Source organism: Alligator mississippiensis, chromosome 14 (genome assembly GCF_030867095.1).
Source record: "Alligator mississippiensis isolate rAllMis1 chromosome 14, rAllMis1, whole genome shotgun sequence".
Taxonomy (NCBI): domain Eukaryota; kingdom Metazoa; phylum Chordata; order Crocodylia; family Alligatoridae; genus Alligator; species Alligator mississippiensis.
In genome coordinates this window covers 3,496,836-3,521,102 of record NC_081837.1, presented here as the reverse complement: position 1 = coordinate 3,521,102, position 24,267 = coordinate 3,496,836, and the positions used below count along the sequence as shown (strand labels likewise).

Here is a 24,267-nt window from a genome sequence, read left to right as displayed (position 1 = left end):
AGCAAGCAGGTTTTATTGTCACAGGAGACGAGATGGGAGTTTGCACCTTAAATAATGTATTGTATATCCGTCTCCTAGATCTTCTCATACAAGCTGATCTACCCAGCATGCAGGAGGATCCATTTCGCTCCTGCTCATTCATGACTTTTTTAAAAATCTCCACGTAGAAAGAAAGTTAAAATAAGATCACGTCACCACAACCAACAGCCGTGCTTTTAGTTTGAAACGCAATGCCCTTAAAAATACAAGAGTACTGTATTAGACTGGCCTGGATTCTCAACACCCCTAGTTATGCTTTTGCTTCAAAAGCACATCACGGGCTAAAACAAGCTAAGACACCGACAAGACTTAGTGCTAGCATTACAGTAAGGCAAGTAACAAACCCTGTCTGTCCCCACACTCATCCTCTTTACTTTGAGAGAGTGACAGCGCTTTGACAGAAAGCGGTTAAACCGGTAATGCTATTTAAACTTGGGAAAAAGTAGCCTTTTAATCTGGAAGGAAACCAAAAGCCTTCGGGACACCTCCGATGGTTTCAGCTACCTTCCTACAAAGCCTCTTACAGAGGAGCTGCAGCCACGGACTAGCTCACCTGCTGCTTCGGGAAGTGGGCACCGGTCTCCACAGTCCTGCTTCAGACCAAAGAGCAGCATTTCCCTTAATGCAAGATGAACCCAGGGGCAAGTTGGGCTCTAGGAAGAGTCGCGCCATGCCAAGTGCCCGGCACGTGTGCCAGGACGCCGGCTCGACGGGCGACAGCGAGCATGCGCTTGGCACCAGTGCCATTTCCCTTCGTTGTAACCTAAAGCCACCTGACGGCGCTGTCATTTACACGACCTGCCCGCACGCAGGAAGTGTTGCACCGCCAACTCTTTCCCCACATGGCCATAAAACAGATTATAAAAAAAGGAAGCGAATGCAAGTTTAGTCCAGCAGTTTGAAACCGGAGCAGAGCTGTCACCGACAAAACCCGAAGGATGCCGCCGAGCGTACACCTGCTCCTGGAAACCCGCGCCTCGCGGAGCGCCGCATCAGTGTCCGCGCTGCCACCGCCACCCCCACCCGCCAGGTGCCAAAACGGCTCAGTCCGTAACAGAAAAAGGCCTCAGAGAAGAGAATTATTTCAAGAATGAACCAGAGGGCTCCTCCAGCCGGGCGCGGGGCCTGCCTCTGCCCACACGGGGAGAGAGGGACCCCCCCGGCCCAGCCTGAGGGGAGCGGCCCCTCGGCGCCCACCTGCAGGTGCTCCTGGAAGCGGATGGGCAGGATCTGGGCCATGGCGGCGGCCGGGCCGGAGCCGAGTCAGCGGGGCCCGGGCAGGCAGAGCCGCAATGGCGGAGCGCAGCGAGCCGGAAGCGGCCCCCGCCGGCGGAAGGATACAGACGCGGAGGATGAGCGAAGCAGCTGCCGCCTCTCGGCCGGCCCCGCTCTTCACTGCGCCGGCCGCGCGGAGGGATCCGGCCCCCGCGGTGAGCCGCCACCATAGGGCGCAATGGAGAGGCGGAGGGATCCCGCCCCCCGGAAGGGACTATTTCGGGACTCATCACTATTCCCTCTCCCCGACCTTTTTTTTTTTCTGCCACATCATGCGACTAGGGTGCGCTTGCGTCACTTCCATTGCGCGCTCTGGTGGGTGGGGGGGAAAGGACTCCTTGGTCACGTGAGGGGGGAGAGCGGCTGGGCAAGGGGAACCCGTCCCGTTCTTCCCTGGAGTTGCGAGTTCGAGTCCCGGCCCCGCCGCCTGCAGACAGCTCGTAGCCCCTAGGGGTTTCAGCCCTGCTTGGGAGGGGTTTTCAAACCCCAACCTCATGGATGGCGATGAGAGTCGTTTGAGCGGGGGCTTGAAAATTGGATTTTGCATTCCAAAATCCTTTGCGGGGGGGGGGGGAGTGGGCCAGAAATGAGGATTTGTCTCCGTTCCCTTCTTCCCTGCTCGGAGGGCAAGGCACTTTCCCTCCAAAGGGGCTGCTGGGTTGAGGCCTCGGCGCCGTCGGAGCGGGTCGCGGAGTCGCCAGCCCTCCCGCACGGTCCCGGAGTTGGCGTCGATCTCCCGGCGACTCCCGAAAGCAACCTGGGCGAACGGCACGATTCAGGACGTCGCGTCACATCGGGGGAAGGAAACCGGAATAGCTTCAGTCCGAGTTGGCGGCCCACCAGCTCCTGATGCCTTCGTCGTGCCCTGGTAGCGTCTCCTCTGGCCACCGCGAGATCTCGGGCACGGGCCGAACGGCAAAAATAAAACAGACAGCAGGACGGTTGATACAGCCCCGTGTCCCCCGAGAGGCAGCCAGGAGCGTTGGGGTGTGCGGGCAGACATTGGTCCAGCGCCCCGTGCCGTGCAATGGGGGCCGGCAAGCAACGGGCTTCCTCTTCCACTTTTCTTTTCAATATATTCCCAACAGCCAAATCAAATAACTGCGTCTAAATCCATGGGTCATCCAACTTCAAGTGGGCCAGTGTCCTGCCTCCCAGTTCAGATACTCCCCATATCCAGGTGGGAATCCTACATGCAAATCCCAGGCCCGGAGGCTGGGGCGGTCAGATGCCCCCGCCCCGGCATACTTGATTTTAGCCAACAGGCTGAGAAGCATTCACGCTGCTTCACTTGTTTGACTACGCTAGTACCTACGGGACGCCAGATCCTCTGATAAAGCATCACACGTGCTGTAAGGCGCTGTGTCGAGTGTTAAATTAAGGACATGATCGTCGATCCAAGTTCACGTTCTTCTTATGCTACGGGCTTGTGGCAGGGGTAGCATTATTTCTTCCTACCGTCTGCTGCTTGCTTTGCCTTACGTTCACAATTTCAAGCCTGAAAATTTACAACATTGAAAAGGTTTTATAGTCAGGAGGAGAAAGCTCAGCTGAGTGATGCTGCATGTTATTTTATGATGCAATTAATCGGAAGCTTTTCGCCTTCTAAATACATAGTTTGTTCATAACAAGAGACAAGGTAGTTGGTGCCTATTTATTTATGACGGCGTGCCTGCAAAATCCTGACACGCTGCCGTTCCCATTTCCAGTGCAAAAAAATAGTTTACTGCTACCACTGAAGCCAAAGGAAAGTTTAGTATTGTGAATGATCCAAGCAGAAATGGATATTGTACGTACAGACAAACTCAGCGCACAATACGGATGTAATCTTGCTTGCAAGCAGCAAAGCTGAATAACATGACACTTACCTTAAAAACCCAGGCGTGTGGTACTCCCAGGCCCCTTACAAAATCAGAGAGACTATAGAGTTAGTGAGGCACAGGACAGGTTGGCTGCTAAAAGGCAGAGGTTGATGCACAGGGCGAAAGAATTAAAATCTTCCAGCAAAACCCAACTGAGAAAGAGCCTTAAATGTGTTACTTCTTTGCAGTGGTAGAGCATGCACAAAGACTCTTTTTGATTCTCCTCACCCCACAGAAAAGCATTCATCTCGCAGCCTCTCTGGATCACAAGCCCTTTAAGAAAGGCATTGCGTTGTCTTGTCTCTTTGGATAGTGCCCAAAACCTCAAGCACGCTCCCAGCAAGCCTGTTGTGGCCCAGTGATTCTTCCCAGCCTTTCTGCCCAGTGGTACAGCTTCAACAGATGTGGAGAGTGTCCCCCCAGCAGAACAACCGAAGGCTGCCGCCTCTCCAGAGAGAAGAGAGGTTTGGGATCGAACCCAGGCCCTGTGTATCTTGGGCAAGTGCTCTTCCAGCTGCTGAGCTCTTACAGAAGAGGGGGAATGGGGACAGCACCCTTTCACCTCTGGTGTCGTTTTAAAAGGAAAAAAAAAATTTATTTGGGTTTTTAAAGGTCTGGCTGAGGTTTCAAACGTGGAAGAAAGGCTCAGGGTTGTGAATGCTGGTCTGAGAGGTGCCTAACCCAGCACAGGGGATCCTTGATCTGGGGTTGAATGATGCCGCTCTCTAACATGGCCCACTGGCTAGTTTAGACGGCTCCCGCTTGGCATGGCAGCTGTTCTGAGGTGCCCTGCGCTCCCTGTACGTTGGACGGAGATCTTAGCAGCCTCCATCGGGGCTGTGGTTTCCACTCTGGGCTCTATGCGCCTAAAGCTAAGTGCTCCAGTCCTCTTAGGGCCCAGCCCTTAACTTCCTGTCAGTTTTAAGAACTAAAAATATGACCCAGCCGCCGCAGATCTGCACACAACCCGTCAGGTTTCATTTCCATAGCTGCTTTGCATCTACCCCTTTGAAACAGCCGCACCGCTGTAAGGCCACGCTTGCTGCACTGCTCCAAAAGACCCACGCCTGGGCTGGCAAGAGGGGGTAAGCAGGTGCAGCTCCTCCTTTCCGTGAAGCCGCCAGGAGTTTTGCAGTTGATTTTAAGTGAGAAGCAAAACACATCAAGCCAATTAGCCAAGAGGGCTTTTATGAGAGCACAGAGCTGAACAAACGTTGCAAGCATGGGCTTGTGACACAGAGATGTGCTGGTGTCATTTCTGGAGTCTGTCCTGACTCCTGGTATTGGTTTTATGTAGAACATTCACTATTTATTGACAATCAAGCACGGGATCCGTGCTGTTACAGGGGATGACACAGTCTCCTCTTGCACTTACTATCTAAATGTCACCTTAAAATTGAACTGTAAGAGAAGGAAGAAAGTAAAATACTGTTCTCATGTCCAGAAAGCAGCCAGCATCTCTTTTCTCCATTAAATACTTGCCAGAAATAAACAGCTCTTGAGGACAATTATTAAAATCCATCAATAAATCAAGTAAGCAGGCCTCTGTGGGACTGTAGGCTGAAACCCATCTGTTGAGAGGGAAACTAGAGCAACTGCTGTTTCTTTGCCGATTGGAAGGTAACAGGCAATGCTGGGCAAGTCACCTCAAGACACACAGATTATGACTCATAAGCAACAATGTAAAGTATACATTCACTAAATCATTTGCATACAAATAATACATTTTAATACGAAAGCTGTCACTGGGCATGGGACAGCTAAATACACAGCAAGGAACAATCCTGCATAACCCAGAGACAATGTGAATGACAAGCCATTTGGAGCTTTGATTCTTAGGTTTCCATCAATAAAACAGCACACGCTGCATTAAAATGGTCTGAATACATCACAGGGACATGACCGCAAAGAGGTCAGGTAAATCCCCAATATACAGAGAAATAAAACACGTTACATGCAGCTAATACTGCAAAGCCACATCCCGTTTAAAAATACTGTTCAAGAAAAAGTGACTACAAGTGGCAGGGAAATGATTTCATAAATCAACCCCAATTCCAATTAAGCACCATAAAACAGGCACAGGCTGTAAAGGCTGCCTTTTCTTCCACGACCGTGAGGGGATGAGTTATAGCCGGTGATACATGGGAATGAAAATTCAACTCGTTAACCTTTCCTCGCCATCCCTTGTGGACATGGCAGAGAGGATCAGGTCGTACCCCCAAGCAGGCAGACTCCACAGGAACCGGTAACTCTTTTGGTCTGTGCCACGCTGTTGTCATCATTGGGGATTTTTGTACCCTGTGAACGTACCAACAGCAATTGCACAGCAATTACACCGAACGCCTTTGTCGGGCCTGAAGTCCTTGTCGCTGTCAGCCAGTCTCTTCCAGCGTGGCATTTATACCCTGTGCCCTTTGCTGCTTCCTCTGGAGGTAGCGAGCTCGGGCATCCTGTATGGATTTGTCATCGTTCCTTTTCTCCACCTTCTTTGCCGAGGTGTCTGTTGTTTCTTGAAGGAGCAGAGAGCAACAACCGTTACACCGTGGAATTATAAATGCTGCTGCAACCCTGCTGATCTCACAGGGTTAGGGTGAGATGCCCAACCTGAAATAAGGGCCTAAATCCTCCAAGTGCCCTGCTCAGCCATTCAAGTGGATGATTCCTGACCTCTATAAAGGGCAAATTATCAGCAAACTGTCAGGACATCCTTTCTGTAGAAAACCCCACCTGGCTCTGCAAAGGCAAATATGCATAAGATAAATCCCACCCTCAGCTCCCCTGTATGCACCTGGATGCCGCGTGCCTGTGGACCTTCTCTGCACATCCTTTTTTTCTTTGCTACCCACTTGAACTGGAGGGGGATAGAAGAGAGGGAGGATGTAGGGGAGAAAGACATCCCCAAACACTAAGTGTTTCTCATTGAAAGGAGAAATAGAAAGGGGATGGGAAGAATCCCCATTTCAGGACTTCCCTATTGGAAATCTGCCATTCTCCTCTACTGCTATCAAGATTTTCCAGACAACAACAACGAATAAATGCATCTCTTCCTACTGGAGAGGCAGGAGACAGCTTGAATGATGTGTCACAAAGTTTCTGAACTGGAAAGGACTCATAGGAAACAGAAATGAGAGAGTCCTTGAGAGGTCTAGTCCAGTCCAAGGCCCCTGGTGCAGGACTATGTAAACCCAAACCATTTCTGACAGATCTGTCAGGCCTGCTCTCAAAACTGTACAGTGACGGAGATTTCACAACCTCCCGCAGCGAGCCGTTCCACTGCCAAGATACCCCTATGGCTAGAAAGTTTTTCCAAGCGTCTAACCTAGACCTCTTTTGTTGCAGTTAAAGGCCATTACTTCTTGTCCAATTCCCTCAGGATACACAGAACAGGTAATAGCCTTCCTCTCTGCATTAAACTCTCACCTATTTGAGGCCACATGAGGTCTTCCCCCTCAGTCTTCCCTTCTCTAACCAACCAAAACCACATCCCTGTTAATCTTTTACTGGATGTGTCCATTCCAGCATATTTAGAAAAGAAATTCATCCACGTTTCCAACCTCTGGGGAAAAAAGGGACAGATCTTTCCCAGGAAAGAATATGCTTCAGCCACAAAGCAGGTGCAGCACAGGCAGCAAAAATGCAACATTTCCCTCAATTCTCTGCTGGTGTCTCTCAAACTAGTGTTTTAGAAAGGCTGGTTCAAGAGTAATGGGGCGCTGTGAGTACTTGGCTCTTTCACTAAACCTGCTGACAAAAGAATGCAAGGAGTGTCACAATGCTGAATCAGCGAATACGTGCCGGGTTCTTAAAAAGGCCACTTATTGCAGAACCATCAGGGTAAAATTCATTGCCAGCAAAAATGTATCCAGCAGCATTTGGGATCTTTTTTTTTTCTTTCTATTCCATAATACCATATCATCACCTTTGGAACCTCTTTCTCATATGACATTATCAGCTTAGCAAGTCATAATTGCTTTTGGTAGGAGAAAGACACGCTCCAAACCTGAAGACACTTTGGAAAACAGCCATTAATGTTCAAAACGCTTCTCTGCTGGTTACAGCTTAAATCCTGCACATGGCAGTTATGATGCACATAAAGGAAAAAGGGCAAGCGGACCACAACCTCTGTGTGCAAACGGCCCTGCATGAGATAGTGGGATAAAGTAGAGATCTTACTATATCAGAGCTGTAGTAAGAAGAGACCACAGCTAATGCTACTGATGGCAGATAAGGTCAGAAGGGGCAGTGACTTAACTTATGCAGCTCTCGGTCGCTATCAGATGCCATTACAGCCTCCATCCCACAAACCGCTAAGAGAACCAGTAGTCAGCTTGGGGCTATGGTGATGGGAACTCAGAACTGTGCTTACCATGCTGTCGCCTGAGGTCCTCCTTGTTTTTCCACTTGGTTATTTCCTCTTCAGTCACTTCTTCCCGTGCCACACTGCTCAGCTCGTATGCATCGACTTCGTGCAACTTTGGCAACAAGTCTTTGACCCACTCGTAGCGAATGGGACACACAGTCCTCACGTAAATTTTAGAAGTGACCAGGACATCGTGGAAGATAATCCATTCAAGCTGGGGTTCCTGGTCATAGAGCTACAGAGAAAAGTTATTTTTTTCCTTTATATTACACACAGTATATTATACACATTATATTAAATACTAGCCCAAGCTAGTTTCTTAAAGCAGGGGTAACTCAGCCCTTGGCCTGCAGGTTGGAACTAGCCCCCCGCACCATGTCATCCAGCCTCGGCTACGTGTGCTAGATCAGGCGCATAAGGCAGCACAGGGCCTGATCCTACTGGGTGGGGGCAGCGTATCCCAGTGTATGGAGACAGCACAGGGCCTGATCCAACCTGTGGATTCATCTGGCCCATAGGACGAAAACTGTGAGCACCACTGTCTTAAAGTATTAAGCAGTATCACCTGGCCAGAAGCTAACTTGACTCTTACAACAAGTCAACCTTCAGGGGAAAGAAATGACTCAGCTTTGCCTTCCTATTTTCCATCTACCTGATAAGCCCTCCCACACAGCCATGCAGTTAGTTACCAGTGGAAAGAAACAACTTACAGCTGATGAGGGATGAATATGGACCAGGCTGCCATGTCCATCCATTGTGCAAAACATCCTGCCCATGGATCTACAAGCAGAGAAAAATCCTTACATGGATACTTGCGGTGAGGTTTAAACAGCGACGCAAGCTGAACAAGGCAGCACAGGAGAGCAGAAAAGAACCGTTTCTGAAAAAAAATAATCTTTTGCCTTGGTCAAAGTGAAAAAAGCCAGAGGAGAATTCACACATTCACTGTGCAAATGCTCTTTTCAGTTGGCTGATGATGTAATAAATGCAGCTGTGGATTTTAATCTCAGCAAGTCAGCACCATTGCAACATCTTCAAAGCCCTGCACTAAGATCAGCTAAAGCACCCAACTTTCTGCAAGATGGGCAATTATCCTCCCCACCCCCATGCACACAAACATCCAACTGCGCAGATACAGAAAATGAGGCACCGAGAAGTTAAGTGATTCGTCCAAAGACGCAATGCAAGACAGTGGCAGAGCTGGCACTACGAAGCGAGCTTCCAGGCTCCCTGTGGTATGCACAGACAGCTCCAAACAAGTGAATTTGCTCCTTTTAACAAACAGTGTTACGATTTTGCCGTTCTCTTTGATTGACTTTACAGTCACAGCCTAACAATCGCAACAGATCTGTTCCGCTCAACCCCCCAAACTCTGCTCCTTACCTTCTTGCTACGTTGGTGAAGTACCCTGTGCAGAGACATCTTCTTAGGATCTCATTTCTGGAGCCATCAAAGGTTTCCCTGGGGAAGTCCGGCAGCTGTATAAAGAGCAGTACAACATGGTGTGGTGTCTTTGTCTTTCACACTTTGACACCACCATTTTATACGCCTTCCCTCACCTGTTGCCAACGTTACACCACACTCTTAGCCACACTAGTTACATAGGGGATTCAGTTACAGAAACCCAAGTAGCTTCATTACAGGAGGAGAAAAGGTGGCAGCCATCTGGGAAAGCTTCAGAACTCAGGTACGTATTTAGCACAGATGCTCACACAGAGACCACACTTGTTCCTTTGCACAAGGACGACTCCTCCTCCTCACCTGTTTAAGCTTCCTGGTTATTTCCCGGAGCTGTGCTTCCACACTAAAAGCAGATTTTAAAGCTCTCCAGTGGATCCAATGCTTCTGGCACCAAGCTGCAGCAGACTTGCTGGGAACAAAGACACTGGTGTTATAAAGAGGCTCTCTGTAAGCTGAAAGAAGCAAGTTATGCTTTATTACGGGCGTACAAAGAAGGCGACACACACATTCAGATACTGTGGAAATTCAGGCAGTAGATGCTTTTTTCTGCATAGATGGCAGAAAGCAAAAATCTGCAAACAAAGATGAGCGTGTGTACATGTGCGGACTTTACAGAGGACATTTAATACTGCTACGTGGGAGTTCCACCTTCTATCATCCAAAGACAGGCCCTATTGTCTCTATGCAGCGACCCACCTTGCTTTGCACTCATCGAAGATATTTAAGAGGGTCGCAAAATCATTGCATCCTCCTGACTGCAACGACAGCTCTCTGTGCTGGAGTTCTGCTTCCTTTTGGCTCTGAGGTTCACCTGAGGAAACAGCAACTTATTTCACTTTAACACATTCCCATTTGCTTTGTCGTTCTGCTTTCTATTAGCATTTCTCCTAGGTGCAGCTGACACCCTTGGCTCTTTATGCAGTTATTTTTAGACTGCTTTCTCCCCCATGACTCTGCTCGCAGTTTTCTCCCTCCTACTTCTGCCAAACGAGAACACATAGATGCTATTAGCACTGTGATTAATATCATCAGCCAGCGCCGGTGATACAGCCTTGATGCAACCGCTACACTCTTTCCTTGGGAAAGATGAGCAGATCTTGCTCATTCCCAATCAATTCTGAGAGGCCAGGTCAAATGCCCACCTGAAAATCTACAGGAGACCCAGAGCTTAATTTAACTGAGTTTCCAAATATCACATGGAAGTTGCACTCTGTGACCAAGAAAAACCAGAGCCGGCTGGTACTATCCAGGATAGTTTCATTTAACCTACTGACTCCAATTCTTGTCCAGATATCAGGGTGATGGATACACAGAACACCTCCACAAGGCTGCAAGGATTTTAATCTATCCACCAGGAACATGCCACACAAAATATACAACTCAGAACCCTTATTTCAGATGTTGAACCCGAAAGGATTTCCCCCCAAAACAAACCCATTCAACCCGGAGGTACAGACATGGCTGCCTGAGGCCAATGCAGTTGCTGCACTCATTAAGGCTGCGACCTTACAGACAGTATGAACATGGAGCATATGGGACTGCATTTTCAGGATGAGAGTCTGTGCGGTCTCTCGTTTCCAAACAGACAAGGCCGCTGCGGGGAGAGGGACTGGTGCAGCTTGCCTGGGCTTGCTAGCTGAGCCGAGTGAGAAATATGAACGAGCTGCAGTGGGAACTGGTCGAAAGACATGGAAGCACAGACCCATCCGTGGGAGTGCAGGAACACAACAAAAGAATCGCCGACATGATAGTTTCACACTCAAGGCGCCAAAACGTGTGACTGCCTTTGGCTGCTGTGCTAGCAAGGCCGAGTTAATGCATCACCGAGATAACTAGAGACAGACCAGAGACAGGAGAAGAGAGGACAAAGGTCTCCCACAGGATTTTGCTACACACAGTATTTCCTTAGGGTGGTTGTTTTGATCTCTGGCGGGGGAGAATTGGGGGAGGGAGAGAGCAAGCACAGTCCTGGCACAGTACGAGGTCAGAGAGGCAGCAGCAGTTCAAGCTTCCCACAAGCCCTGTCCCTGCCACAGAGGCACTGCTTCTGGGGGCAAGTTCATTATTTTTATCTTATCAAGCCTCAGGCTCTGCTTAGACCAAGAGAGAATCCTGACGTGGTGCCCTTGCTTTCCATTACAAATGCTAAATCCTTGCCTCAGGGTTTGAGATGGTGAGGGTGTTTCCCACAGGCCACCAGCTGGCCACCAAAAGCTAACAACATCTGGCCACTAACGACCTAGGCTGGTAATGGATATGAAAGGCTCTTCCTCCCATCACTGTTTCTCCCAGCCACGCAGTTGTCTTGACCACTCGTACGCGCTGTTGTAGACACTACTGCCTGAGGCCCCTCTTCCAAGTTCAACAGGCGACTCTTGAAGACTATCCCAGATAGTGATTTAGTGGTTGCTGTCCAGTTTGTAATGCATACATGCCATAAAATCCCTACTCCCAAGACTGGCCTCCACCTCGGCTATCAGAAGAACAAGCCTCAGTACCTTCCACAAACCCTTGCTATAAAGGACAATATTTCCAAAGAAACCTGCTTTGTCACCCAACATTTTCCGACGTGTAAACCCCCATGCAGGGCAGTCACTGCGTAGCATGCTACCAGGTATACTTAGGTTTCCCATTTCTGAGGCAACTGCAACAGCCTCTTCCAAGAGCTCCTTTCTCTACGCTGCTGGGCTCTGCGTTTAATCATGCACTGGTTTGAACAGGCAGTCATGTCTCCCAGGTGAGGGCTATTCCTTCCTCTCAGTTAATGGAGCCATTTTTAGTGCAAGTGGAAGGAGCTTTAGCTTTCGCTGCAAACCCCAGAGGAGCCTGGTGTATATATGGAGGGAGCTGAGGGCCTCGCACAGCTGCTAACAGCAGGAATGGAAAACTAGTGAGAATGAAGAAAAAACGCAGGTGGAAATAAAGAGCAGTGTGCGCTAACCAGTCGCGCCTGGCAGAAATCCTGCTCAGCACAGAAGGCTGAGCAGCTTCTGCCCCCCTACCTGGTCGAATGAAGATATTTTCCACTGACAGCATGGCTGCTATGGGAAGCAGCAGATCTTCACAGTCCAGAGCAGCTGCCTTTATGACGGCACAGGTTAGGTTTGGAGGGAGGGGAAACTGCACCAGGAGCTCTCCCAGTCGTGTCACGTGGCCTTTCCTTATCGGGAAGAGAAAGGATTCAGGTATCAGACTGAACAGGCTTGTCCTTATTGGCAACTTCAGAATTTGGGCATACATGCCAGGGGACAAGAAAAAGGAGCGAGGAAAGAGAAACCAGTACCAGGGCCACTTTGCCACAGCCTTCGGTGATTCTGAGGCAAACACCCACCCACCCCAGGGGAAGAGGTGGGACAGCAGAGAGGACTGGCAGTCTATGCAACGGAGGATCCTCTAGCCAGTAATTTGCCATTACAGTTGCCCATGCCTTGCCTGATCTACAATGTGAGCAGGAACTTGAAGGGCATCAGGAACGCAGAACTTGGATCCTGACTGGGTGCAGAATACTCAGAAGCTTAGGGTGAGAATCCATGTGCTGTGGTATCCGAGCACCTTTTACTCTCACAGCAGCCCCAGAAGGTGCTTCAGGGCTGCTGAAACACAGCGGGAGTGCCTACACTGTCTCCATGCTGCACCCCAAACTACGGCTGAGAAGTACAACCTGCTCAGTGCACAGTAACTACCGGAGCTGAAGCAGTGAAGCCAACTGAGGAGGCCCTGATCACGTCCCAGAGCTGCTCTCAGGCTTGTGGCACTCTTACAAATTAATGACTCCTTAACAACCAGATGGATGAAGCTTTATAAGGACCAGGGTCAAAATCTCAAAAGAACGTTCCTGACTTCCTTACCTGTCAATAGCTCCACATTGGTAAAGCTGCTTAAGAGCCTCCAGAATATGCCTCTCTTCCGGGCGGTCCAAATAGGGGAACCTACAAGCAAAAGCACAGGTGGAAATTCCACTGCTGGGACTTACGGCAAGTATCTTCTGTTAAAATGCTCCAGGCATCTTAAGGCTGAGGCCTTCCATACAAGTCACCTATCAAGAGGAAAAACGCGTGTGCACGCATGTGCAGATGTATATCACACATATCTCTAGGCAAATAGCCAAGCCCCAGAAGAAAGAATACGCACAAAGACGCACAGCCTGAGTCACAGGCGCATGAACACACAAACACACACTTCCCCTCTCTCTCTCTCGCTCTCATTCTGAGAGATCCTCAACTTAAACTTAATCCATGTGGAACAAGCTAGAAGCCTTAATACTGCCATGTGATGGGGCTTGCAGATAATGGGTGACATTGGAGAAAGAAGTGAGACCAACCCAAGCCTTCACTGAGCAGAGCTAGGGGCTGGGACGTGGTGCCCCTAACTCAACTCCATTGCTTGGCACTGGGGGGGGGGGGGGGTGCTCTGTAGCAACAGAAAAGGAAATAGCTCAGTTTGTGGGGTGCCTGGACCCACACAGAACAGTGGAGAGGATATCTCCTATCAGAGACTCCTTGGACATGGATAAAGTAGGCCTGCAAAAGAAGGGACACCTGCAACTCTCTGTCTGCTCCTCTAAAGGGTTAACAAAAAATGCTGTTTCCTTTGGGAATAAAGGCCTGGGTTTGAGAGATCCCCAAAGCAGCCAGACCTCAAGACGCTGGCTGGCCTAGAAAACTGTTAGGAGAACAACCGGGAAGCCGACAACTGATTTTGTGGAACTGTCACACCTGCTCCAACACCTAATCTTGCTCTTGCTGCCAGCAGGCTGCAGTGTGAACTGTGCTGCTCGCTGCCCTCAGTCTCCAGCAGCCAGGAGGAAGACGGCAATCCTCTTCCCAGGGGTTACCTTATGACATCATGGACAGCGAGGCACTTCAAGGTCAGGATCACAGATGTCAGACTAGTCCTCTTAATCTCTGGGATCGTGTGTTCAGGCATACACTGATCCCAAAATTCCTCACTGTATAGCCTATAGCATTTCCCAGGTGATGTCCTGCCAGCTCGGCCGGCTCGTTGCATTGCTTCGCTCCTGTCAAAGAGGAAGAAACTCAATAGTACATGCTGTCAGGGTAGAAAAGTGCACTGTAATTATGACAAATAACAGCTATTTGCATGTGCCTGGATGACAGACTTAGACTGCGCAGCAACGAAGGAACCCATCTATATAAAAAGCAGCAGTGTGAAAACACGTTATTGCATAAAGAAAAACTTCCTGAAAGTTTCTGAAGCAGGCTGTTGTGCTCAGCAGTAGCAGAAGGATGTATAAGCTGTTGTTCAGACTATGGAGAGCACGGCTGACTCCTTCTCAATGCCCATAACTGAAAAAACCTGTCAGGCTCCCCTTAGATTTTATTTTCTTGGCCCCATCTTCTAAATATGAATCCAGAGTAGCTGTAAACTAAAAAAACTTTGCATGCTGTGGTGTCTCAGACCTCTCCACTCATTTCTGAAACGCTGTGGATTCACAGTATGTGCAAAACACCTTCCGAAGGCAGTCTGGGTAATCCTGTTAAATAAACCGAAGTGCAATTAACCGGTCTTCAGACTTACTTTGAAATGGGAACCACCTCCAGGATGTCCAAACCAACTCTGGGATTATGGTTTAACTGCTTCACAAATCCGCTATCCACCACATACCTAAAAAAGATTAAAATATTGTCAAGAAGCTGAAAGAAGAGGAGTCTGTACCAGGCAGTGACTCGAGGTGCCTAGAGTCAGGTCATGTAGAACAGCAGTTCTCAGCTGGGGGTGCATGGCCCGTAGGAAGGCCGCAAGCAGGTTTCAGGGGGTCTGCGCCTGAGGGACAAGGAGGATGGAGAGCAGCACTTGGGTGCTGGCTGCTTCCAGGCAGGAGGCTTGAGCCGGGTGCTCTTCATGCTGCTCGCTGAGCCCAGCACTGCGGGAGCTGCAGGAACACGTGGCGTGCTGCACGGTGCTGTTGGTCCAGCAGCCTGGTGAACTCTTCGAGTGCATCTTCTTCTGCAGCACTGTGCTCTACTCCTGCTTGCTGGCTGCCTGTGCCCTGCTGCTCCCTGCAGATAAGTCTGTGGGTGTCGCCCCCCCCTCATAACTTTCTGCACACAGCCTGGCCAGACTGGCGTGAGCAGGAGATGCCTCCGCAGCCCAACGCGTGGGACCTGGCAGGGAGGGCGGTGAGACTCATTGCTACTGCTGCTGCCAGGATCTCTGCACCAGCTGCACCACGATGAGGAACCAATACAGATGACTCTAGAAGCCTATCCCAAATAGTGATTTGGTGGGGGGGGGCAGCGTGGGTGGCCTGAGGGGAGCAGTGGTGGCCAGGCCATGGGCTCCCTGCCCTCCCTGCACATGCACACACTGGGAGGCTGGGAGCAGTGGATCAGGAGTGAGGGGGACACAGGTGGGGAGTGAGGGGCACCAAAAGAGCCAGGGGGTTGTAGGTTGGGAGTGAGAAGGGCCTTGAGTCCATAAAGGCTGAGAACGGCAGATGTCGAACATACTCGGTCTGCAAATTTGGAGACGGGTCGCACCCTGCTGGCCAGTGGCAGAACTACAAAGGCACGGACTACAATTCCCCACCTAAGGCTTATCTGTACAAAGAGACTGCGCTTAATTCAGTTTAGATTTTTGTTTCCAAAATAATCTCCATCTATATTAACCATTTTAAAGACTATTTAAGCTCCCAGGCAAAGGCATAGTACCACTTTCCCACTGATTTTTGTTATATATGCACCTCACTCCCTGCCTGTGTAAAGAGAAGAGAGCACACAGTTCCAGATCGCTGGAGACAGAGGTCAGACATCCTTCAATTCCAGCGCAACCTTCTCTAGCACTCCCCAAGTTACAGCTTTTAAGAAGCGAAGGAAACAGGTACCTGATCCCATCAATTGTCAGGGATGTCGCAGCGATGTTTGTGGCTACGACGCACTTTCGAATGCCTGGCGGAGGTGGCAAAAATATTCTTCTCTGCTGATCTAAAATGAGAGAATCCATCAGGCCCCTGTGCCAGGCAGGACACAGTGAAGTCAAACAACATGGCAGGAGGTTGGACTTGATGATCTGCTCGGGTCCCTTCCAACCCTACAAACTATGAAACATGTCTAGGAATGGGCAAGGTTAGACAGTGGCAATGGGTAGCTAATGGGGTTATATTTGGAGTGAAACAGAGAAGAGCCAGATGAAGCAATTCAAAGCATACTCAGTTCTAAAACTGTCTTTCCACATCAGCCAGGAACAATATCACCACTTCTGTACTGTTAAGTCTTGTAAGAAAGAGTCTGGCCACAGAGTACTTAAAAGCATAGCTCTTCTGGGTGGCTCTTTTGAAAGAAGAGCAGAGGCAGGGAACCAAGCAAGATGCCAGCTATGAATGGACAGTCAACAAAAGATTTCAAGTATTTTTTTAAATCAAATGCTCAGGGCTCTAAGAAACCCAAGCAAATAGGGACTGCAAACCTATTCTAACAGAATGAGTTAACATCTTGATTTTCTGATGAATCATCTTGCCTAAACCTGTGACAAAGTAGTACATATGTATTACCCTTCAGCTATTACTCGGGGGGAGATTTTCAGAGAACAGGGAACTGGCCTTCTAACTCCTTTGGAAAAGCTGTTCCTACAATGACTTGGTCATACTTCATCGATAGCTCTTCGGGGCAGGGGTCTTATTACTGCCAGGCATCGTATGTGGGAGCAATTGCATCGAGTACACCTCCCAAGCACAGCCATGAAATGAAAAGAACCACGTCTGTCAATGTCAAGTATATTTGTGGTTTTTCTTAAAGCACCACGGTTAGCACTTCCCTCTCATTCAAGCCTCATTTCATCCTTTTAGGAGAGAACAAGACGCGCACCCTCTCTGCGTGTCTCCAGCCGACATGCTCCTTGCAAAAATTCTCAAACTGCTGCCCTCATCTTACACTCATTTATTCTGCATTTTAGTATTCTACGTATTTCACCCACACATTTAACCACCACATTTGAGAGCATCTGAAAACGCAGCGCCTGTGTTTTATAAAGGGCAGGAAACCTTTGCTTTTAATCTCTTCAAAATGAGTGCATCTTACTAGGCAGTGACACAGCTGAGTGACTCATCTGGTAATTTATACTTTCTATCAAGGGTAGCGCTGCAGTCTTTGCATCTTCCCTCATGCGCACAGCCCTACTGCCACACGCCTTACTGGCAACACACACACACAAAGGTAATGATTAAAATTCATGGAAGCAACACATCTGAGCAATTAAGCCAAAGCCCCTTTTTTGACAGCTAAAAACATTTATTTCAGTTGAATAAAAATAATTTTTCCTTCTGTGCCTCACCTCTCCCAGACAGATATTAGCCACACCCTGCGTGTCAAGGCTGTGGATTTATATTTTAATTTTAAATCAGTGTAAATCCTAGACTGAAAACAGAGACTCGATATGCCTCAAAACCAGTTAAAGGAGCAGGCTGCCAGCTCTTTGCAAAGGTCTGTACTAGTCTTTAGCCAGAAGGATAGGGACTGAAACAGGAGCTCTTGGAACAAGTCTGAGGAGCAAGTTTTAACTGGACTTCACAGGCATCTACGCCTGCCCCTGCTAAGAACTATAGAGTGCATCAGCCTTGCAGAAGAAACTAATGTTTTCAGGGTAGAAGAGATAATATCCCATTACGAAAATGTACAGACAGAATGGGAAGCACTTTACCGTGGTATGTCTGTGATCCATCTATTAGAGACATGTAGAACACCTTTTCCTGTTGAAAAGGTGAATTTCAGAGGGGCAGAAAATCCTTACTCATGTTCATCTTGGTCCCAGATATTGGAGCCAAAATATTCTTGCTCAAGGCACACTGAAAGTTGATGACCATTACCAGTAAGGACCTTAGATTTCTGTTTAAACTGGAAGACTGTCCTTGCAAGAAGGGTACATACACATCTTCCACACTGTGGCCTCCACTCCGTACTAACCTGGATGGAAGAAAACTATTTCCAAAACTGTGTGGATTTTAAGTCAAAGTGCTCAACAGAGTACTGGCAATGCCAGACTGTGACCATCTGTCACACTACTGCAGGCATTTTATTTTTCAAACAAGTAAATCCATGACTGTATTATTTCCAACCAAAACCTTTTTTATAACAATATCACACAACAAAATCCTGTAACTAACTTTTTTCTGAATCAGATACAACACTCAGTTGAACAAATCGTACCTGTTGGCATTGACCCATACAACGGTAAGATTAGCAAACCTTCAACAGAGCAATCTTGCACATCGTAACGGTAATCTATAGATTCTGCCTTCTGGAAAAGCAAGTCACAAGTTTTTTCTATCTCAGACTGCCCTAAAAAAAAAAAAAAAGGCAAAGAATTTAGAAATGATCTGTTTAGCTATAACTCTGCTTTGGTAGCTTACAATAGTTCTGTGCAAAGTTTTCTTTATCAAACGTTAGAGGGATGTCAGTACAAGAGCAAGGAAAAAGGACCAGTTGTGGAAATCACCTACACTGATGACAGCCAGCCTTTTCAAAGGGATGTTTCTGACTTGGGTTCTTCTGTGTAATGGTGGTAGTTTGATTATGCATTCCTTAAGAGGGTTTTATGAGTTATTTCAGCAACCTCAAGCATTCATTAGCTAGGTTGGAGGGTTTGTGATCATCTTGTTTTTATAGAAGTATTTAAGGAACAGCAGGAAGCATTTATACTGCATAAATATATCGTAAGATTGAGGACTAAAGATTCCTACCCCAAGGTATTAAAGAGGTCATTTTCTCTCCTGCATTGGAAATAGTTAGTTCACAAGTTAGGGGGTTTCTTCTGGTTTGCTTGTTTTCAGCCCCTGAGATCAGCAATTTTTCTAGTGTACAGGGGATGGGGTAATGGGCCCTTAAAATGAACATGACATTGTTCTTTAATACCCAACTCCATCTCTTTTAAGGAACCATGTCCTACCCTGGTCAGAGGCTGGACTCAATGACCTGGCAGTCCTTTGTTTCTATAACTATCCAAGACTAATGCCCACCTAAAAATCTAGACCCTGGGCTGTTGTTATTAAGAGGCAGAGAGGCAATCATCTCTCTCAGACACAGTTAGGAAAGGCAGAAAGAGTCGAGACAATAAAGAATTCCAGGGACGAGACAGATTAGTGTTAGAGACACCTACCCAAGCAACTTTAGGATGAGATATCCAGAAATGCCCGTAACTAAGAAACACTAGTTGTGACTTCAGTTGAATTTACAGTCAGAAGTGACTTAGGCACTTGGGAAAATTCTGCACCTGATCTTTTAAATGAAGATATTACATGCCTGCAATAGCTGCTCTCTCTACCATTGATTCTGCATGCCAGCTCAGCTGGGTGTGGCTGCAGTGATGCATTTTGACACTGCAGTGAAGCCACTACTATGAAGACAGAACTGTCCCCAGCATTTCTTGCTCTGGGATTACAGGGACATTTCACTGGCAGCAAGAGTCATTCCACAGTTTGCCACAGGACAGCCTCGGTTTTGGAAGGAAAGAGGTATTCTCACCGGTCAAAAAAACCAGGATGTCCCCTGCTGACTCATTCAAGTGGATATCCAGGGTCACTTTTACAGCCTGAAACAAGGAACAGGTACAGGATTAACTGCTGGAATTAAAGCATTTCATTCAAGCAATCCTAAGTTTAAATGTAAACCAACTCAACTCCTCCCCCTGTGACGCACATGCTAGGAAGCTTGAAAAACCAGCCACCCACGGAGTGATTAATGCTTTGCTCACAAAGGGGTGAACTCCCATGGCTTTCTGAGAGTTCATCATCACACCAAGAACAAAAAGAACAGGACAGAGAGACCAAGCCAAACAACCATACTGTACCTCTGTAACATATGCAGAATTTCCTGCATCCTTTGGGCCAAGCAGGTTACAGAACATTGCCTTGACGGGATAATTTCTTCCTGGAATATCCACCACCGAGCAGTGCCCAAAGAACTCTGAGAGCTTGTCTACCTCGAGGGTGGCTGACATCACTACCACCTTGAGAGCTTTCTTTCTGCCAGGAGGCTTCTTCTGCTGGAACAGCTTTTTCAGCAAGCCAAATAAAATATCCTGAAAGAAAGAGACTCATTTTATCTTGGTCTCTCTGGACTCACCAGAAAACAGCAGAAACGGCCAAGAAAATACAAGGAAAGGGACAGATTTTTATCTCGGAGACATTAAAAACGGGAGAGAATTATGCCCTGAGGGCGCGAATGCTCAAAGGGGCACGCACACTGTATCTTGTCCGCTCATAAATACACTAGATAGAGTTCAATAAAAGGTTTAGTAGACATTAGAAACCCCTTTCTTTACACAGCTAAAGCCCTTTACTTTCCATTCCTTACCCTCACTGCAGCTTCAAGGAGACAACTGCTTTTAAAGCACTGCCACTGTTCTCTCATTCTTCTCTGCACAAGGAAATGATCTTTGCAACCATGTGATGCTCGCAGGGCCGGTGTCTTTTAACTTAGTTTTTTAATCAGTCAATAAATGCAGAAAACTAAAGGGATGGAGAGTGCTGGAGCAGCAGATCCCAACCTGGGGGGTCAAGATCCTATTTGGGGTTGCAACAATAAAAAATGGGGTTGTACATTCCTTGAGAAGGAGGCATGGGAGGGCACACTTGCCCCCAGATTTGTGCATGGGGCAGGGTGGATGTGGGCTGCCCACTGCGCGCTTGGGCTCCCCGCCCCCAAGGGCCTCCACAGCAGAGCGGGGCAGAGAGGCTCAGTGCCACTGCCAGGAGCCCCACACCAGCTGTGTCACCATGGCAAGGCACCCCCTGCCTGCCTGGCAGCAGCGGGGTGACACAACTCTGAGCCAGGCTCATAAATGGGGTCATGCTGAGGAAAAGGTTGGGAAACATGCTAAATCCATGGGAGAACTGCCCTGGGCGTAACCTCCTCGTTCTCTAAATCCCTACCCCAGCCAGCATCCAAAAACATGAGACTCACTGTGCTTAGGCTCCGCTCGTGGGCTTCATCCAGTACGATGACACTGTATTTGGCAAGATGGGGCTCGGCCAGTATCTGTCTCAGTAGACAGCCATCAGTCATATACTTGATTGCAGTATCCTGAGCAGTTCAATCACACTCTGTTGTTACTCTCGAAATGGATCTCATCATAGCCATTTTCAACATCTGAACTGTGCTTATTGCCTGGAGTTCCTTGCTTAGGCTTCAAGAGGCCACATGCCACATTTAGTACAGTATGCTAACACAAGTTGCAAATACACCGTCTACCATGGAAAGCATTTCTAACACGGTCCTATATCTAAAGCACAGTTTTTTTTCCTTCTTTTCCTACTGTTACATCCCAAAGACAAACCAACGATTCCCAATCACAAAACCACGATCACAAGACTTTTCCTATGTGGATCAACTATTCATTTACCCTCCACATTCACACTGCCTAGAAAACAGAGCCCTCTTTTAGAAAACGTACCGATTCTGTGGCAATGCTTCTGTTACAGCGTGCTTTAAAAACGTGGCTCTTTACAGAACTGGACTGCACATTTCTTAACGCTAGAGCAGCAGCTGAACATGGTATTCACAATCATGTACATACAGAATGGGATTCAAACCCTTTCTTGAACAGTACGGAGTACTATTGTATGGAAAACAAGCTCCACGATAGATGGTGCACGTCCAGATTTTGAAGCAGGCATTTCTCATGTTATTTTTAAACCATCATATTCACAAGTACAACTCTCCAACACGTACCTCCGAGGTAAGGTCATCAAAGCGGACCTGATATCCCACTGTGCTTCCTAGAGAACAGTTCATCTCTTCAGCCACCCTCTGGGCCACAGATATGGTAGCAACTCGCCGAGGCTGAGTCACGCCAATCACTCCATGCTTTGCAAAGCCTACACAAGCAAGGAACATGCTGCTTCAGTTGTGGCACATTGCTTTGTCAATTTGCAGTACAGATTAGCTGTTGTAAATATATTTTTAAAGGCATAAGTGACTGATCTTTCCACTCCACACACAGGCACGCACACACGTGCATGTGCGCACACATTCACCACCCCCGGGACAGTGTAACATGCATCTCGTTTGTGCTAATGTTTGTTTCAGTTTTTAAAAGCTACAGTTTTCCATCATCTAGTTGCTAACTTTATTGCAAAAAGGGGGCAATATTAAAAGCGAACTGAAAGGTTTTACCCTTCAATAACGCAGGAGGATGTCTAGCATCTTAAGGAGAACAGTTACCTTCTTCAAACAGATACTTAGGGAGCTGGGTAGTTTTGCCGCTTCCTGTCTCCCCGGTCACAATGAGAAATGAGTGGTCTCCGACAGCCTCAACTAGCTTCTTCCTGTATTTGTGAATAGGGAGCGGGGCAACATTTGACTTCCCGGTGTCTTTTCCCTTCCGGGAGCTGTGTTTTCTCTCCATTGGGATAACTGTGCGACCGCTTTCCTGTAATACAAGAGAGAGAAACAGGTGTGCCACCGCGCCAAGGATCAGAAACGTGCGTGCTTCCCCAGGGATGCACCATCTGCTCTCTCTCTCACTTTCTCAACCCACAACAGGGAAAAGCCAGGCGCTCGCTCCCTGGCCGCCTCCAGATGAGCGCAGACGCGTGGTACGGGGCACTGCACTGGGCAAATGTGATTATCTTTTATTAGACCGGCTCAAACAGTTGGAAACAATTCTTCTTCGCAAAGCTTTCGGGCACAAACACCCTCCACCAGCACGCACGGGCACACTTGGGGGAGGGGGATCCTCTGGTTGGTCCACAAATACCCCCCTCACACCCAGGAGCCACGGGCAGGGGGGCTCTCTACCCCCCCCCGGGTTCCCCAGCGCGGCTACCAGCAGCACCAGTGCCAGCGCTAGGCCCCAGGTACCTGCCACGTGACTCCACCTGTCCCGGCTCCTACCCGGAAGTAGGGCCCCGGCGCCCTCTGATGACATCACGGGGCGACAGGCAAAAGGGGAGGAGGGAGCGCAAGCAGGGGAGGCCCCGCCCCCTTCCTGGTCCCTCTCCTCGGGGCTCCCCCGGCTCCGCGCACCCGCGCCCTCTGGTTCCGTCAGCACCTTCTCCCCCCGCCCCACCGCATCTATAGGGACATGGCTAGATATAGGTATCTATCTATACAGAGATCTATATAGCTTTCTATATAGATATGTGTCTGTGTAGCTATCTATAGATAAATATCTCTATATAAATATCTGTATCTCTATAGATAGATATGCAGCTAGATAGATGAATTATATAGATAGCTATATAGATATCCATCTATCTCTATAGATATCTATAGAGATAGATATGCAGCTAGATAGATGAATATCTATCTATATAGATACGCAGCTAGATAGATGGATATCTATCTATCTATCTATCTATCTATCTATCTATCTATCTATCTATCTATCTATCTATCTATCTATCTATCCCTATAGATAGATACACAGCTAGATAGATGGATATATAGATATCTAACTCTATAGATAGATATGCAGCTAGATAGATGAATATCTATCTATCTATCTATCTATCTATCTATCTATCTATCTATCTATCTATCTATCCCTATAGATAGATACACAGCTAGATAGATGGATATATAGATATCTAACTCTATAGATAGATATGCAGCTAGATAGATGACTATATAGCTATCTCTATAGATATCTGTCTATCTCTGTAGATAGATATGCAGCTAGAAAGATGGATAGCTATCTATCTATCTATCTATCTAGATAGCTATGCAGCTAGATAGATGGATATACCTAGGTCTAGATGTTTGTGTCTGCAAAGCACAAGCTCTCATGAGCTCTCGGGGATTACCTCGGAGTCTCCAGGAATTAGATACATAAATCTGCCGAAGACTGGTGAGAGGCACCCAGGAGATAAAAGATAGGGCATTCATTAAAATTAATATTAAATGTTCATTCTGATTTCTACAGCAGCCCAGCGGGGTTTTTTGGGTTTTTTTAATGTAATAGGCACGTCCATTTGCCTCCCTAATCGGATCTCGCTTTTTAAAAATAAGATTCATGTTACAACTTTACATCGTGCGATGGAGCCTCCCGGAATAGATTCAAGCAGCGCTGGCACCCGTAGCTGAAGTGCGCTTCATCACCTGCCCTTCTGCACGTCATTTGAGCAGACATAGGGAGCTTCATCTTGGTATCTTCATCATATGCATCTACTTTGGCTAGTCTAGAAGGCGCGGATCCACACCTGCCTTCTACCTGACTTCAGACTAACAGGGTGAACTAGGTCTCTCTGCTCACACACCTCCCCCCATATGCCATATAGACATATAGCACAACCTTTCATGAGCAGAAGCTCATTTT

General features: G+C 47.9%; 2 protein-coding genes across 4 annotated transcripts in view; both read right to left on the bottom strand.

Annotated features, from left to right (window-relative positions):
- CLTC (clathrin heavy chain) overlaps positions 1-1,392 on the bottom strand; it is a 41,271-nt gene extending 39,879 nt beyond the window's left edge. The window contains exon 1 of one of the 2 annotated variants that reach the window (XM_059717409.1): positions 1,237-1,392. In XM_059717409.1, the coding sequence (XP_059573392.1) occupies positions 1,237-1,278 (42 nt within the window). In that variant the 5' untranslated portion in view covers positions 1,279-1,392. The remainder of the gene's footprint in view (positions 1-1,236) is intronic. The other variant, XM_006265635.4, reaches the window with a different exon arrangement.
- A 3,490-nt stretch (positions 1,393-4,882) lies between these two features.
- Positions 4,883-22,909, bottom strand: DHX40 (DEAH-box helicase 40). 2 transcript variants are annotated; one of them, XM_014608154.3, is made up of 18 exons: positions 22,812-22,909; positions 22,173-22,380; positions 21,681-21,826; positions 20,913-21,032; positions 19,798-20,028; positions 19,473-19,539; positions 18,159-18,290; positions 15,842-15,941; positions 14,536-14,622; positions 13,832-14,014; positions 12,846-12,926; positions 12,000-12,157; positions 9,694-9,808; positions 9,298-9,406; positions 8,920-9,014; positions 8,247-8,316; positions 7,543-7,771; positions 4,883-5,685 (listed from the first exon to the last, which is right to left on the bottom strand). In XM_014608154.3, exons 2-18 carry the CDS (start codon positions 22,354-22,356, stop codon positions 5,549-5,551), a joined length of 2,244 nt encoding a protein of 747 aa, XP_014463640.1. In that variant the 5' UTR covers positions 22,357-22,380; positions 22,812-22,909; the 3' UTR covers positions 4,883-5,548. The 2 variants fall into 2 exon arrangements, with proteins under 2 accessions (XP_014463640.1, XP_019349012.1); XM_019493467.2 differs by lacking the exon at positions 22,812-22,909 and adding an exon at positions 22,476-22,748.
- Between the last annotated feature and the right edge of the window lie 1,358 nt (positions 22,910-24,267).

What these genes read in the sequence shown, in the direction of transcription:
- DHX40 (XM_014608154.3), bottom strand. Translation starts at nt 22,356, where the DNA reads ATGGAGAGAAAACACAGCTCCCGGAAGGGAAAAGACACCGGGAAGTCA. An exon ending in CATCCTGGTTTTTTTGACCG is followed by an intron (nt 18,291 to 19,472) that starts GTGAGAATACCT and finishes TTTTTTTTTTAG; the next exon opens with GGCAGTCTGAGATAGAAAAA. An exon ending in TTCACCAACGTAGCAAGAAG is followed by an intron (nt 8,317 to 8,919) that starts GTAAGGAGCAGA and finishes CTCTGCTTGTAG; the next exon opens with ATCCATGGGCAGGATGTTTT.